Here is a 15,188-nt window from a genome sequence, read left to right as displayed (position 1 = left end):
CGTGCATTGACTATATGATCTGACAGTTCAGCCTCATGTCGCAGGTGGTTCCATGGTGTAATGGTTAGCACTCTGGACTCTGAATCCAGCGATCCGAGTTCAAATCTCGGTGGAACCTGACTTTTAGCATTTTGTTGTTGACTCCTTAATGTATTTTACTGTAAACGACAAAGAATGCATCCCTGGTAAGCAAAAAAACAGAAGCATCTCCTCTCCAGAATAACCCCATCATGACACAAACTACTACAATCCCGGATTAACACACTAACGTTAATACAGTAACGGAAATCGCTGTGGTTCTTCCGGGTAACTATCGTCACGCAAAAACTTCTCCTTTCAAGATGGCAGCAGCAATGGATGTAGATACGCCGAGCGGTGCAAACAGTGGAGCTAGCAAGAAGCGATTTGAAGTAAAAAAGGTATGATTGAATGAAATAACTATGTCTCATGTTGTTAGGAAACTGTATAATCTGTCAGCAGGCACCAATGGCTGCTAACAAAAACTCATCATGCTAACTAGCTAGCATACCTATAGCAAGTAGCTGTAGCTAGTTAGCGTTAGCTAGCTGTTAGCCTGCTCAAACCTGGCATGAATCTGCACTTCTTTTTTGGGCAATACTAAAATAAATGAATATTGAGAGCATATAGTGGTGTGATTAAGGTCCCCAACCCTCGTCATATTGTATTCAACAAATCAGAAAGGCAGTCACAACGTCAATGTTAAATCTAAAATAACGTTAAACAACAAAGCTCTTAACTGTGCGAGCTAAGTTAGCTTAACGCTAGCTAGCTGTGTTTCCCGAGATTGATAGCCTCCACAAATAGTCGAAACCTGGAAGTATGAGACATTTATGATCCTCTCAGAATGTAAAATCTAACTATAGTTATATAAGTAACAAGGTATGATTGAGCTTTGTGCTTACTTATTGAGGAATTAATAGCTGATCAAAGGTTTGACAACATTTAGGGAACAGCGCTTCAATGATGCTATAGTTAGTTAGTTAGCTGGTGTCTGTTATTATTGTATAATGATATGACACGCCAAATGTTGCAACTGAAATTTAACAAACACTTAAGAGTTTACTTTTTAAGCTAAGGAGGTGAGACAGAAGAAATGCTATGCCTTTTGCTTTTATTAATTTAATGACATCTGGTGGAACTTTTTAACACACACTTAATCATACATTTTAATCATCAACTAGCAAGTAAAATCTATAACTATATTATGTTATTATTGGCATTTATCTCTTAAACTTTCAGTCAGGCTACAAGAGCTTGTGTACATCTGGTCACTTACTGTTTCCATATTATATGCTGTGCTGCACTAATAAGACACCTGTGTCAACAAGACAACCTGCAGTAAATGTATGGGTCAGATCATGTTTGTTTGTGATTCTCCAGTGGAATGCTGTGGCGCTGTGGGCCTGGGACATCGTGGTAGATAACTGTGCTATCTGTAGGAACCACATCATGGATCTCTGTAAGTTCACTTTCACACAGAACTTTGATACATATTGGACTGTGGATAGTTAATTAGTTGGCCAGAGGCAGCAGCTGTGAAAGTGCACAATAGCAATAGTTGTTTGCCTCTAAATGACTGTCATCACACATGTCAGCATGTTTGGTTTGATTGAATTGTTGACACATTTCTCCCTCCATCATCAGGTATAGAGTGCCAGGCCAACCAAGCTTCCGCAACCTCTGAGGAGTGCACTGTAGCCTGGGGTGTCTGCAATGTGAGTGTCCATACTCTAAACTCAAACATATGCCACAGATCAGCTGTGCTGTCAATTTCTTTTTTCCCTCAAATGCAAAAGGGGTTACCAATAACCACTTTTCACAAGGTTTCTGGGGCATCATTATCATTGTTTTTGGATAAGAAAGTTTCTAGAAATGCAAATATGCTGCCTGGCTAGATATAACCTGGTTAGATATCCAGTCAATATTTACTTTTGACCCTGCCATTTTAAAATATATTTAAATTAAGCCAATTTTTTGAGTTTTATTTTGTGAATGTGAAACACCAACATCATCTTCTCTAAAGATCATAATTAAATCTGAAAAGCATTTCCAGATAGATATTCAAGTGACTGCTGTCTGCATTCTTGCTGATAGGGGCTATAAAACACTTGAGCATATGGCTATAAAACTCTGAAACAGTACATGTTGTTATAATGAGCATATTACTGGCCTTGTTCCACAAATCTGGCTCAATCAATCCAGGCTAACATGATCCAGTTGAACGGACAGGTCACCCCAAAATAAAACTAAAAAATATGTTTAACCTGCTCACCTGTAGAGCCTTCTCTCCAATATGATGGAACTTGGCTTGTGCTCACTAGATTTGTGTTTCTCCTGTGTAACAGTACTGATGCGAACAAACCTTTTACAGTGTTTTTAAAGTACAGAAGAGAATTACTAAGTTATATAAGCTTGCATTAAATGTTGGTTATTGTAAATAATATTTATGTGCATCTGTTTCCTGTGCATATATTAATATACATTTCAACCCTGGTTGCTTTTCTCTTTCCCAGCATGCCTTCCATTTCCACTGTATTTCCCGCTGGCTGAAAACCAGGCAGGTGTGCCCTCTGGACAACAGGGAGTGGGAGTTTCAAAAGTGAGTATCAGTACTTGTACATTCAGAAGTTACTCTTAAAAGTGAAGCACAGATGTATTTTTCATTCCCTTAGATAGTGAAAAGATGTGTATGTGTCTTGAAATTAACATCTGTATTGACACCGGATCTCTCTCTTTATGTTTTTACAGATACGGACACTAGCTGTATTATTGCAGACCTTTTTCTTGGCTCTTACAAGCATCACCCTTACTGTTGCTTTGCCCTCCCTGCTTGTAAACCTGGTTCTCATTTTATGCCCATGTCTTTGTTTTGGTATGTTGTAAGTACACAAATAAACATTTATGTTGTCACAAAACAAATCTTGCTTTTGACTGTTCTGGTAGAAGTTATTTCTGATGGTTCAGTGTGCTGGTTTGTGAAGCGGTAATGCCAGCTGCTGATGAATAACTTTATTATTTGCTTTGGTTGTGTGCAGAGACTCATTCACGACTTGATTAATAAACTGCATTTTGGTGGATAAAAGCCTGTCTCAGTGAGGGGAATTTTCTCGGTCAGATCAGCTCTGACGCAGTGACTCAGGCTCCAGCAGAACCAGGACTCGCCATGTGTTACAGAGCAGTAATCCTCTGGCTGAAAGACAGATGCCCTGTGCGGATTACGTGGCCTGATCACCCACTCTCCCTCTGGGCTTCATTTATACTGCAGCTCCTGCAGGCACTCACTCATATTTTAAAGCTGCATTCCATATCCCAAAAGATTTTTACTTGAACATACTGTTGCATGCAGTATGCTACAATTGGGGCAGTATGCTGCACAGAGGATTGTGGGTCACAATAGCCAGAAAATCATGCTGGCTACAATACTGCAAAATTCACATGGTTGCAGAATGACTTTTTGGTATTCTACATTTGACATACTGTGAATTAGGACATACTAAATATTTAACTGACAAACTAGTATGGTAATATGTACAAATAGGGTACCACAGGTATTGGAATGCACAGTTAGTTTGTGTTGGTAAGACAAATTAAGTAATGACACGTCTTGGCCTTTATGAAGTTAAGAGTGGGTTTTGACATTTTGACCAATGATTGGGGGAAAATGATGAATCAGATGAATCAAAATAACTTAGTTGTAGCCCTGTTACTTATTAAATTAAAACAAATATAGATTTAACTGTCAAAAAGTACTGAAAAAATCCCTTAATAGTCATCCACGGTGATGTCCAGATTTTCCCACTGTACTAGGGAATTTTTTTCCTCCCAATTTCAGTTTTGTAAGAAACAGTCTTAGGTACAAAATTTAAGTTGTCATTGAGAATATTTCATATTCAGCCATTTTGCCCCCAGACTAGCTTTACACTGCCCCCCTGGACAACTTGCAACTCTCTGGTTTGCTTAAAGTAATCTTTAAGATTTATATTTAAATAAACATCTGTTAGGACTATAACTATACAGTAGTGTTCAAAATAATAGCAGTCCAATGTGACTAACCAGATTAATCCAGGTTTTTAGTACATTTTTTATTGCTACATGGCAAACAAGGTACCAGTAGGTGCAGCATTTGTGAAATGCACGCTCTAAAGACTGCAATTGGGCAATTAGTTGAAAGGGGTGTGTTTAAAAAAAAAAAGCAGAGTGGCATTCAATCAGTGAGGTCATCAATTTTGTGAAAAAACAGGTGTGAATCAGGTGGCCCCTATTTAAGGATGAAGCCAGCACAATGACCTCAAACACACTAGTAAACAAGCAAAATATTGGTTCCAAACCAACAACATTGATGTTATTGAGTGGACCTTAATCCAATTGAGAACTTGTGGGGTGACATCAAAAATGCTGTTTCTGAAGCAAAACCAAGAAATGTAAATGAAATGTGGAATGTTGTTAGAGAATCTTGGAGTGGAATAACAGCTGAAAGGTGCCACAAGTTGATTGACTCCATGTCACACAGATGTGAAGCTGTTAGTCATACAACTAAATATTAGTTTAGTGATTCACAGGATTGCTAAAGAAACAAAAAAGTTTGTACAAAATAGTTTTGAGTTTGAAAAGTCAACGGCCGACACTGCTATTTTTTTGAACACACCCCTTTCAACTAATTGCCCAATTGCACAGCCTTAAGAGCGTGCATATCACGAATGCTGGGTCTTGTTGGTTTTCTGAGAATCTTCTGCACCTACTGGTACCTTGTTTGCCATGTAGCAATAAAAAAATATACTAAAAACCTGGATTAACCTGGTTAGTCACATTGGACTGCTATTATTTTGAACACTACTGTACATCCACATACGAGCTGCTGCGTTCAATGTGTTGCTTGTAAAACAGTAAATCCTAAGCTTGTGTCAGAGCACCACAGAGGGTTGAGTGACGGCCCTCCTGGATGCTAATGTGCTAAAAGTATTTTTTTCTGAATCACCATTCTCAGGTGTTTGTGCATGCTGTCATTCTGTAAAACTAGTCTGGTTTGTACAAGACGCAAAGTAAAGGAAACAGAACTGAACTAGAAAAGAAGTCAATCCTGTTTTTCAGCAAATAATTTTTTTTTATTGTGAATGATCAACAGGGTCAGACATCAAGATCAGTGAAGTTTTTTTTGCATTAATAATAACAGATCAGATAACAAAAAGTTCCGACAGTAGTGTGTGAGAATTCGGCTCTGTTCAGAGAAAGAAAAGACCTGTAGCTAAACCATTCCCACATATTAAATGGCTGTAAAAATGTTTGTGAGCTAGCGTCTTAATGCAGGAGCTCCCAGTTTAGCTTTTTCCAGATACAGGTTAAGAAATGTCAACCTGTGGTTAAGTAAAGTCCTGGCTGAGACGAGTCAGGAGAGGTTATCATACCTGACTTCTTACCATCAGGACGTTGCTAAATGCTAACAGGCTAAGAACATTTAAAAAGCTGCCCCCGCTCTCTCTACATGAAACCAATTAACCCGTCACCCATTTCCCAGTTTGATCTGCACACAGTGGAATAATTGTTGAAAAGCGTTGTGGCTCTCCAGATTGTTTCCCCACGTTTCTCCTCTCCCCTCCCCTCTTCTTCCCTTCCCTTCCCTCCCCTCTCCTCTCCTCATCTCATCTTTGGTCTGTTCCTGTCTATGGCTGTGGTGTAGCTCCAAATTTAGAACTCAGTTTGCTGACGAGGGCCATGATCTTGGGGTTGTTCTGGTACTTGGAGATGTTGGCCGGGTTCTGTGCCACATCCTGGAAGGCAGCCATCACTTCAGCGTCCTGCAGATTAATATGGAGAGCAGACATGGTTACCTTTAGCCACAAAGAGCAACATAAAGACAGTGGAGAGAAGCACAGTAACAGTCGCCTACAGCTCTGAATCTATCCAGAAGTATGGTGTATTATAGGTATTATGATTAATAAGTCCAGTTTTCTTTTGTGTTCATGGAGTCAGAAAACAGAAAAAGACGCTCATTTTTTTTTCTCAAAGATGACCTCTTCAGATGGCTTTTTTTTGTTCAAACAACAGAGATAATTGAATTAAATTCATATGAAACAAAGCAGTGTCAATAATACCTGATCACACTATCGCCACAAAGCCCTGATGAAGTGGATTAGCTGAGTTTATGTTCTAAAAATATTTTTTCTATATTTTTTTTCTAAGAAGTAGCCTCCCAAATGATCACTGCACTCCTAGAACACTGTCAAACACAGATTAAATTCTTCTTCCCTGTGAAAACCTGCCACTTACATTACATTAAATCGCCCAACTGAAAGTCTGCTCAGAGAGCTGGTAGTGTCATACTTGTGGTGTAATGTTTCCCCTTGGTTTATTTACTCTCCTGTTATGTTCGTTTCTCAGGAATAGCAATTATGTCCATGGGTCAGTTTGACTCGTGGCATGTTTAATTATCCAAAAGTGTCAGAAACTAAAAAAATCACAATAACATTGTTTATATTTCATTAATAACTCAATTACTAACCCTCCCAATCAATATTAATGCAATGGTATTCTTAAACTCTCACAGATCATGGTTCATTGAGGATAAATAACTTGTTTTTCATTAAAAAAATGCATGTTTTTATGTACATTAGAAAGACCTGCATATAAAATACAATGGTTTTACATGACATTGATTTTTTTTTTTTTTTTCTTTTTATGAAAATATACTTTAACTATTTTTTAACTTTGAAATGGGTCAATTTGACCTGCAACATAACAGGGGGGGTTAAAGACTTAGATGCATGTATTTTCCTTGGGGTTTGATGGTCCTTCCCAAATGCAATTTCACATCACATTTTGTAGTGTAAAGAAAAGACAACAACCAAAAAGCTGAAAACAAAACCTGGTAAGTTTACCAGAGACCAACTAAAAACATTATATATAAAAGTTGTGTCGTTAGTTTCGATGCTCTGACATTGATTTCACATTCAGTGCTCAAAATGGCTTAGGGGCTGCGTCTTAGCCTTACTGTAGTAGGGAAATACCCTGTAATGACTAATGTAGCCTCGAGCTGCTAGAGTAAAGAAGAGATGATCCAACACTGACTCAAATTTCATCACTGAGGTAATTTTTTCAGATGGCTCCATCTGTAGGGACGAAAAGCTTTATACACCTTTGGTTTTTTTTTGTGTTAAAACTCCTGAAGATCTGCAAACAGACGGATACATACAATCGATGGAGCCCACCTTTAACTTACTGAGTATTCAGCCATGAATAGAGAAATACATTACTTCCAGTAGGCACATTTTTTGTTAAAATGGGATCACAGATTGTGGGTCAGTCCATCTAGCTCCTCCTCCTGTCATATCAAACCCACAGGTCTGCATTTGTCCTTCAACTAGCCTGCACTGACAGCAGGAACACTGATCAGAGGTGTGATTGTGGGCACAGGTGTGTTCTGACTTCAAGGACATGAGCAGGAGCGATGTCCCAGTTAGTCAGGTTAAGAGTCAGTAATGGAAAACGGTTTGCCTCTAAAGTCTGTTGTGTGTAGACAGGATCTTCCCCCTGTGGCTTTTTAATCTCTCTGAGTGAACAACAGGATAACGCATCTAAGCCCATCTCTCTGTGGTGCTGCCAGAGGCTCCAATACACGTTCTGTGTGGAATTAGTGTCCCCCACCCCCTGTGTAAGTGAGGATGATGATTTTGCATTCCATGTCCTGCCTACTTCTGAACTCTGAAAAAGACTCATGCAATTACATGTAAAAATGAAGCATCTCATTTGGTTTACTTTAGAGGTGCCAGTAGGAGGATTTTGTTACATTTGAAGTGAGCCAGGCTGGTCTTTTCCCCCTGTTTCCAGTCTTTATGCTAAAAACAAAAAACAGCTTCATATTTACCATTATACTTGAGAGTGGTATCAATCTAGCCTGGCTAACACCAGACTATTCTCAAATGAGGTCTAGTCTAGCAACCAACAATGCATTTCTCCGTAGAGGAGGTGTGGTTTACGATCCTCCGGAGCCGTTTATTGGGTGCTTAGAATGTCTATCAAAAGCGTCTGTAGGTAGCTCTTAGCCAATCATATCAGTTATACCAGATGACGTAGTAGAGCGACAGAAATTAATGTTTGTTGTGTGTGTGTCTGTGAGAGAGTGCTGCTTGCTGCTTTGCTCCTCCAGTTCTTGCTTTCTGCAAGATTTATTTTCACGCTTTATTCCCCCTCATGTCATTCAGCCACACACATCCACTGATTTTATGGGCAATAAACAAGCTGCTGTGGGTCTCTCGGCGGCTCCGCTGTCCCCCGGCTCGTAGCCAGATCACCGGCGAGACCGCCAGCTCGTAGCGCCGCAAGCGGCGCTAATCACCGGCACTACCAGTGATCTCGATACGAGCCGGGGGACAGCGGAGCCGCTGAGAGACCTTTCGCCTTTCAACTTTCGCTCTAAACTATTTAAAACACTATCTACAACTAAAGAGAGTTTCGCGACTGCAGCAGCCATGTTGGATCGTAAGAAAACTACAAGCTTCCAAGTGCCGAGAAGTACGCGTCATCGTCTTAACGTCCCTCCCCGCTCTGTGATTGGATCCCTAAAACAGGGCTAAGAAACCTCCCTGGTTGCCAGACCGCCTGGAGGTTCGAAATTAAATTTGAGCGCGCAAGGCAGTATACCCAGGCTAGTATCAATCTTCATATCTAACCCTCAGAAAGAAAGTGGATTTCCCAACATGTTGACCTGCTCCTTTAATATCTCTACAACCTAAGACATGGGACATAGCAGTGGGAGTGAAGTCACCTTCATGGCGTTGAGCACCTCGGGGTCCTTCAGGAGTTCACCTAGACCAGGCATTCCTGGAGGGGCTCCACCTGGGAATCCAGCAGGACCTGCAGAAAAACCAGACTCATTAACTGTAGCAGCTCTCATTATCATCTTTGGATCTTACAGCATACACTATGTAGCTGATCCATAAAATGATCAGAGTTTGTAGACGAGTATTGATTATTTTCTACAAGGTGTTATCTTTTTATTTGCTTCTCCTATAAGGACATTTGGAGTGTTAATCTCATCCTATCGTGAGTGAATCGGCTCGTTTCCACTGTCATACCTGGGAAGAATCCTCCTCCAAACTGTCGTGCTTCTTCCTCCTGTTGAAAAACAAAAGAATGGGATTGTATCAGTGTCAGAAGTGCCTTACACCTCCAATCATAGCTTAACAGCCGCTACTAGTCATGTGTTGAAAATGGTGCGGTTGTATAAAGAGAACTGGATACAGTGTTGAAGGCAGGGCACCTTTCAATCCTATTAAAGCTGCTCAGTCGCGCATGTAGCCAAAAAGTTTGATTTCAGTGCATAAAAACACCCAGATCTTGTCTGGCTCTTCTGCATCTTTCCACTATCTCGAAAGGGAATACAATTATATAATCATGCTGTTTTTCTAGATATTCCAAATGTTATCAGGCGAATTGGTCCTTGGGGCTTGTGTGCATGGGGGACTTGTAAGAGTGATATCGAATGTCAAGTGTTGGGAGTGCTGTGTCTTTCCACAAGCAAAAACACAAGCGCTAAAGTAGAAGAACCGGATTAAACATTGAGTTTTTCTACTTCAATGTCAGCTTCAAACAGTCGCATGTGAGGCTACATACAGTATTTTTCATTACAATATTTTTGAGAACTTGAATTGCACAGCTTTAAATCAGTTACCTTTAGTCTATTGGTGTCATGTTACAGTTGACTGTGTGCAGGGAATAGTTCAACTTCAAGGGACATTTATAATATTTTTGTAAGTGTACCACTTAAATAGGAAAACCCACAGCGACTCACCCTCTGAGCCCGTGCATGCTCCTCTCTGGCTTTCTTTATCCGCTCTTGTTTCTCCTTGACGTCCTTCTCTTCTCTCTTGCGTTCGTACTTGCGTCTGTGCTCTATGATTTTGTTAGCCTGAAAAGCAACAAGAATAAAGAACCATCAACTCACAGCTGGGAACCTCTGCTGTGAGTCACTACGAGTATAAAAAAAGGCTGAACACTGTCTTTTAGTTCCCCTTTTCTCTGAAGTGATACCTTAGGCTGGACTTCCTTTAGCATTGCACTGGTGTCCTCGTCATAGTCCAGTTTACAGGCCGTGGCCAAGTCCTTGGCTGCCTCCTCCCAGTGGCCCAGCAGCCTGCAGCGCGCGCACAAACACGCACACATTTGAGTTAACAGTGATCTTGCAGGTTTGCTGAATGTTAAATTTACATCAAATAACACAGTGAATAGGGGCCTTGACACAAGTTATTCTTTGATCTGATGCAGGGTGTGTATTGAGATTAAAAAAAAAAAAAAATCATTTATTTTACTTTTTTTATATGGCATAACGTTAAATATGACATCTTCTCAAGTTAATAATGACAACAAATGATTCAACTAAAAGTTACTGGCTTTATTGAGAGCCACTGATAACTGATCTTGCAGTAACACACATTTGGCTCAGCTTATAAAATATTAGATGCCAGTTGCTGAACAACATGAGATGTGTCATGCTTTTGAGTGTTTACATTGAGGGTTTGGTTATGTCATGCGTTTGTCAGGGTGTGAAACTGAAATGTACCTGTGAGCTTTACCCCTCCACTTGTAAGGCTGTGCAGAGTCTGGGTTGATTTTGATGGCTCTGTCACAGTCTCTTATGGCTGCGTTGGGTTTCTGCATCTTGATAAAGACACTGACACAAAGAGGACGACTGATTACACTCACAGTCATCCAAAAATGACACCCCTTAAAGGGGACATATTATGCTCATTTTTAGGTTCACATTTGTATTTAAGGCTTCTATTAGAACATGTTTACATGCTTTAATGTTCAAAAAACACTTTCTTTTTCTCAAACGGTCTGTTTAAATACACCTGAAATCACACTCTGATACCCTGAAATATTCAATTTTAGCGCCTGTCTCTTTAAGAAAGCCCTCCTCCTGAAAAAGTCCAGTCTGCTCTGATTGGTCAGTGATACCCGAACTTTCGCATCTGCATCTCCCCGTTTCAACCAACAAGAACCTAGTTCTTTTGCTGGGCTGGTGCTCGATCGCAGTTGTTGAATTTGTTAACCTTCTCAGAACCTACTTGCTTTTTCCACAGGCTAGACAGTAACTTTATACATCTGGAAACACTTCCACTCTCCGCAAGCATGATAACCACAATGGTGGATTACATCGTCTCCCTACAAATGTTGCTAATGGCTTTGCGAGCCTACATTGGCATCCAAACATGACATAACACATTTGTTCTTCTCGTCTTAATTGCTACGGACAGCGTTTATATTCTTATTAACACTGAGCATAAGATGTTGGTGTTAGCCTTTGTTGTAGGCTAACACTAGCCTACTAATGTTAACCCTTATCAATCAAATTGTATGTAAGCAAATCAAAGACACATTTTTCGTTGGTCACGATTATCCCGCCCCCAGACCCTGAACTAAGCGATTTGTGGTTTGAGACCAGCAAAGAGTTGGTGCTGCTCTGGAACCAGTTTTCCTGGCCAAGAACTGGTTCTTTGGCAGCCGAAATGCAAGGAACTGGTTCAAGATTAGGCACCAGCTCCGAACCAGTCCTGGAACAGTCGAAAAAGGGGTATCTGTGTGTCTGCACCATCTTTGCAGCTGGGGAATGACGGTAACAGCACCATATACACACTTTTTTTTAACCTTTTCTTTCATTTCTCAGTTGAGCATTTTGATACTTTCAGTCTTTGTATAACACCTAGAGCTGCTTTATAGTCAGAAAGACATAGAAAACACCCTCACCTTGCCCTCTTGGCGTACATGATGGCTACGCAGGGGTTCAGCTTGATGGCTTCAGTAAAAAGATCCAGAGCTTTCTGCAGATCGCCTATAAGAGAAAAACAATGTAAACAGGAATTAGATATCATAAATCTAATTTAATTTTCAGCATCTTTCTATGCACGTAATTAAAACAGAAAATCTCTGTCTGCATTTACGTTCCGAGCAGAATGTCAACCTACCCTCTCCTAGAGCATCAATGGCCGCTATCTTCTTCTCACTGGCCTGGTCCATCATCTCCTCTGTGACCTGAGGACATGTATGGGCACAGATGTTCAAACTAATCTTGCTTATAATGGTGAAAGCAGAGTTATTTATTATTTCTCGTCTGGAATCTCCTTTAACATCCTGAGAATAGTATTGAATTTGAGTAAATGGATGAATAATTAACAGACAATTTGGAAGATAGGAATGCCCTGAACAAGCTTTTTTTCCCCCTGATCCCAGTGGTTTAATAGAGTATCATCCAGTACTGAGTCCCATTTCGATACTTGTACTTATATATGCAGGTGCACAGTTAACTACTGCAGTAAATGAAAGTTAATAAAAGTATACATTTATCTTTTTTAATAAAGTCGCTCAGTGGATTGGAGGAAAGACAGAGTTGGAGAGTTGACTTCACTTAATGCGTTGTTGTGCATGAAAAAAGTTAGCGAGTGAAAACATCAAAACAAAGAATCAGATGTTGCTAAAAATAACTCAATAGCCCGTAGAATCAGTGAAAAATGTCTTAATCTGCCTCCATGCAGAGTCTTTGAGATTGAATCTGGACATTCCTATGGAAAAGATCAACATTTTACCTCAATGTCCTCGAAATCTCCCATCTCCTGTGGTTCATCAGTGTCTGGATCGATCACTCCCTCCATGTCCATTTCTGGAAAAGATTCAACATTTACAATGAGGACTTGTTAGGGCAATATCTATTACTTTGACAACTTCAATCAAAGTCCTCTTCACAGTAAAAAGGATGTATGGGTAAGAAGGTAGGTACTTTTTCTGAACCATTTTACTAAGATTTTGTGAAATTATCCATTCTCTTCACAACAATCAAACCTACAGACTCTTCTCTCCCAGAGGCCAGAACTGTGATTTTAGAAACTTTATGTACCTATATCACTCTCCTCACTCTCAGACAGTACAGGCGGCTCTGGCTCAGGAGGCGGGGCTGATGAAGGTGTAGGGCGAGGACCACAAGGACAGCCACCCTACAAGTCAGACATCACTCTGTTACAACTTGTGACAAGACTAAAAACACAAAAATATCAAATCATCAAATGTATACAGTAATTGGCATTATAAAAATAAGTATGCGTCACCTGGCATGACTCCTTTGTCTTGGAAGGGGGAGGGATTGTTGCACCCATGCTGCAATATAGAAAACAATTCAGTAAGCAAGGTATCTATGAAGGTTTTTCCTTGCCGGATAGGATATTTCAATGTGGCTATTTCATCTATGAACAATTTCTCAATTTAATTTCACAGAAAATGTATTTTATATCACAAAAATATATATTACACACATTATATAGCAAACAACCTACTGATTATTTTCTGGATTAATTAAAAATGTCACCAAACGTGGCAATGTCTAAAAAGCAGCTATCAAATCAACAATCATTAGGCTTTATTTCAACATTTGTATCAACGCTGGAGAAGCTAGAACAAGATCATTTTGGGCATTTATAGTTCAAGAATTTATTCAATGGAAATAGACTTTTTTCATCTCTACTCTATTTTCGTCTAAATTTCACATGGTGGCAGGAAGACTAAACTGCACCAACCTTTTTTTATAAAAAAAACATGAACCATTCTGATTCAAATATCTTTGACAAAGTGAATGGTTTCGGTGTGTTTGGACTATAAAATAACAGAGTTGTGGTAGTGTAATTCATCAAAGAGAAATAAATGTGTATGACATTATTCTCTCTCTCTCTCTCTCTCTCTCTCTCTCACACACACACACACACACAGTTTTTAACTGGAAAGTGGGCGGGGGGGTGAGGGGGGCTGGGCACGTGGTAATCCTGCAGTCTGTTTGACACATTATGCAAGTACATTAGTTATATATTGACAAAATAAATCCTCTATGATTATTTTACATAACATACGGAATGCGTTTCAGCGACAGGCTGGAGCAATCATAGATATATATATCTATATAATATATATAGATATATATATATATATATATATATATATATCTATGGGAGCAACAGTTGCGCTCCGAGGCTCACTGACTTGAGCAGCCAGGTCCGGAAGAAGCCCATCTCTGGAAGGTGCAGGATGTCGGGACTGGACTCGCACATCTGCACGAAGCCCTTTAACTCTGACAGTTTTCGTGGGTCCATGCTGCTCTGTCACGTCCAGCCAACAGTGCTCTGTATGTGGGGGAAACCAGAAATAAAAACAATCCACAACTTAGACAAGTCTGTGTTTACGTGCTCTCCTGCTAACCTAAATGCCAGCGTTATTAAGCTAGGTATGCTAACATGCAGAGGTTGAATGAGCGCTACAACCTCGCTGTGTGCACTTCGCACTGACATACACCCAGTAATACGTACAGTTCAGGAGCTAGTAATGAAGCAACCATGCACGACTAGCATTGGCGACTGTTTACATTTGGGAAAGACAGAAGTTTCTAGAAATGTGAACCCGTCCGTGACGCGGTGAATGTTTGACGCATGATAATGTCGTTAGCTAGCTGCAATATGGGCCGTGATTAATGAAAAACAGTTGGTAGCTGCAGCAATGAATGTCAGTAATCTAAGGGACACGCACCTGATCGAAGATGTACACCGTTTACACCCGCAGAGAATGGTTTCGGTTGATATTTATCGCCACAACTCAGCTACACTTAATAGTGGCGTCGCTCCTGTTTTCATTCAGGCGACTTGTCGGGCAGACCGACAGGCGCATGGGAGTTTGTTGCCCTGAGTAATGCCTGTCAGGCAGCACTATGAGGCATATACATCGCCCCATGTTTAGCTGTAGCTCAAGTCACACTTATTGCTCTTTACTACATGTCATCCCCTCTACTCCCTCTTTCCTTTTTATGTCCAGTTGACCTGTCTCATAAATGCAAAATGAAAAAAAAAGAATAACAAAAATAATATAAATAAATAATTGTGTCGGACGTAAACAATATACAGTTATTAATAATGAATATGTAAATATGGTTTAACCTTACAAACTTATAAAGACACCAGTGCTTGCAAGACCTGTAGCCCCACATACTCGATGGAGCTTGCTGTGAAGTGTATGGTAGCTGGAAATGCAGTGCTCCCTGAGAACCTAAACTCAGGGTAGAAAACTCTCAGGACCGCTATCGCCTCACCTTCTGGTAACGGCTGCGGCCGGCTGCAATACTAACGTGTGCGGCAGGAGGCGGGGCT

General features: G+C 40.2%; 2 protein-coding genes and 1 non-coding gene across 4 annotated transcripts; 2 read left to right on the top strand and 1 right to left on the bottom strand.

Moving 5' to 3' along the window:
• The first annotated feature begins 46 nt into the window (after positions 1-46).
• Positions 47-118, top strand: trnaq-cug (transfer RNA glutamine (anticodon CUG)). The gene has a single exon. It is a non-coding gene; the product is annotated as a tRNA-Gln (tRNA).
• Positions 119-289: 171 nt separating this feature from the next.
• rbx1 (ring-box 1, E3 ubiquitin protein ligase) lies at positions 290-2,945 on the top strand. Its single transcript, XM_059348269.1, has 5 exons — positions 290-419; positions 1,402-1,480; positions 1,666-1,736; positions 2,535-2,620; positions 2,770-2,945. The coding sequence occupies exons 1-5, from the start codon at positions 342-344 to the stop codon at positions 2,780-2,782; spliced, it is 327 nt and encodes a 108-aa protein (XP_059204252.1). The 5' UTR covers positions 290-341; the 3' UTR covers positions 2,783-2,945.
• Positions 2,946-5,101: 2,156 nt separating this feature from the next.
• On the bottom strand, positions 5,102-14,726 carry st13 (ST13 Hsp70 interacting protein). Of its 2 annotated transcripts, none has more exons than XM_059347060.1 (13): positions 14,575-14,726; positions 14,035-14,174; positions 13,113-13,161; positions 12,905-13,001; positions 12,597-12,670; positions 11,979-12,045; positions 11,761-11,845; positions 10,574-10,684; positions 10,045-10,147; positions 9,806-9,922; positions 9,090-9,129; positions 8,780-8,868; positions 5,102-5,813 (listed from the first exon to the last, which is right to left on the bottom strand). In XM_059347060.1, exons 2-13 carry the CDS (start codon positions 14,142-14,144, stop codon positions 5,679-5,681), a joined length of 1,077 nt encoding a protein of 358 aa, XP_059203043.1. In that variant the 5' UTR covers positions 14,145-14,174; positions 14,575-14,726; the 3' UTR covers positions 5,102-5,678. The 2 variants fall into 2 exon arrangements, with proteins under 2 accessions (XP_059203043.1, XP_059203042.1); XM_059347059.1 differs by lacking the exon at positions 14,575-14,726 and adding an exon at positions 14,358-14,498.
• Positions 14,727-15,188: the final 462 nt, after the last annotated feature.

The sequence above is a fragment of the Centropristis striata genome, chromosome 13 (assembly GCF_030273125.1).
Source record: "Centropristis striata isolate RG_2023a ecotype Rhode Island chromosome 13, C.striata_1.0, whole genome shotgun sequence".
Lineage (NCBI taxonomy): Eukaryota > Metazoa > Chordata > Actinopteri > Perciformes > Serranidae > Centropristis > Centropristis striata.
Note: the sequence above shows the minus strand (reverse complement) of the source record. Positions and strands in the feature narration are given on the sequence as shown.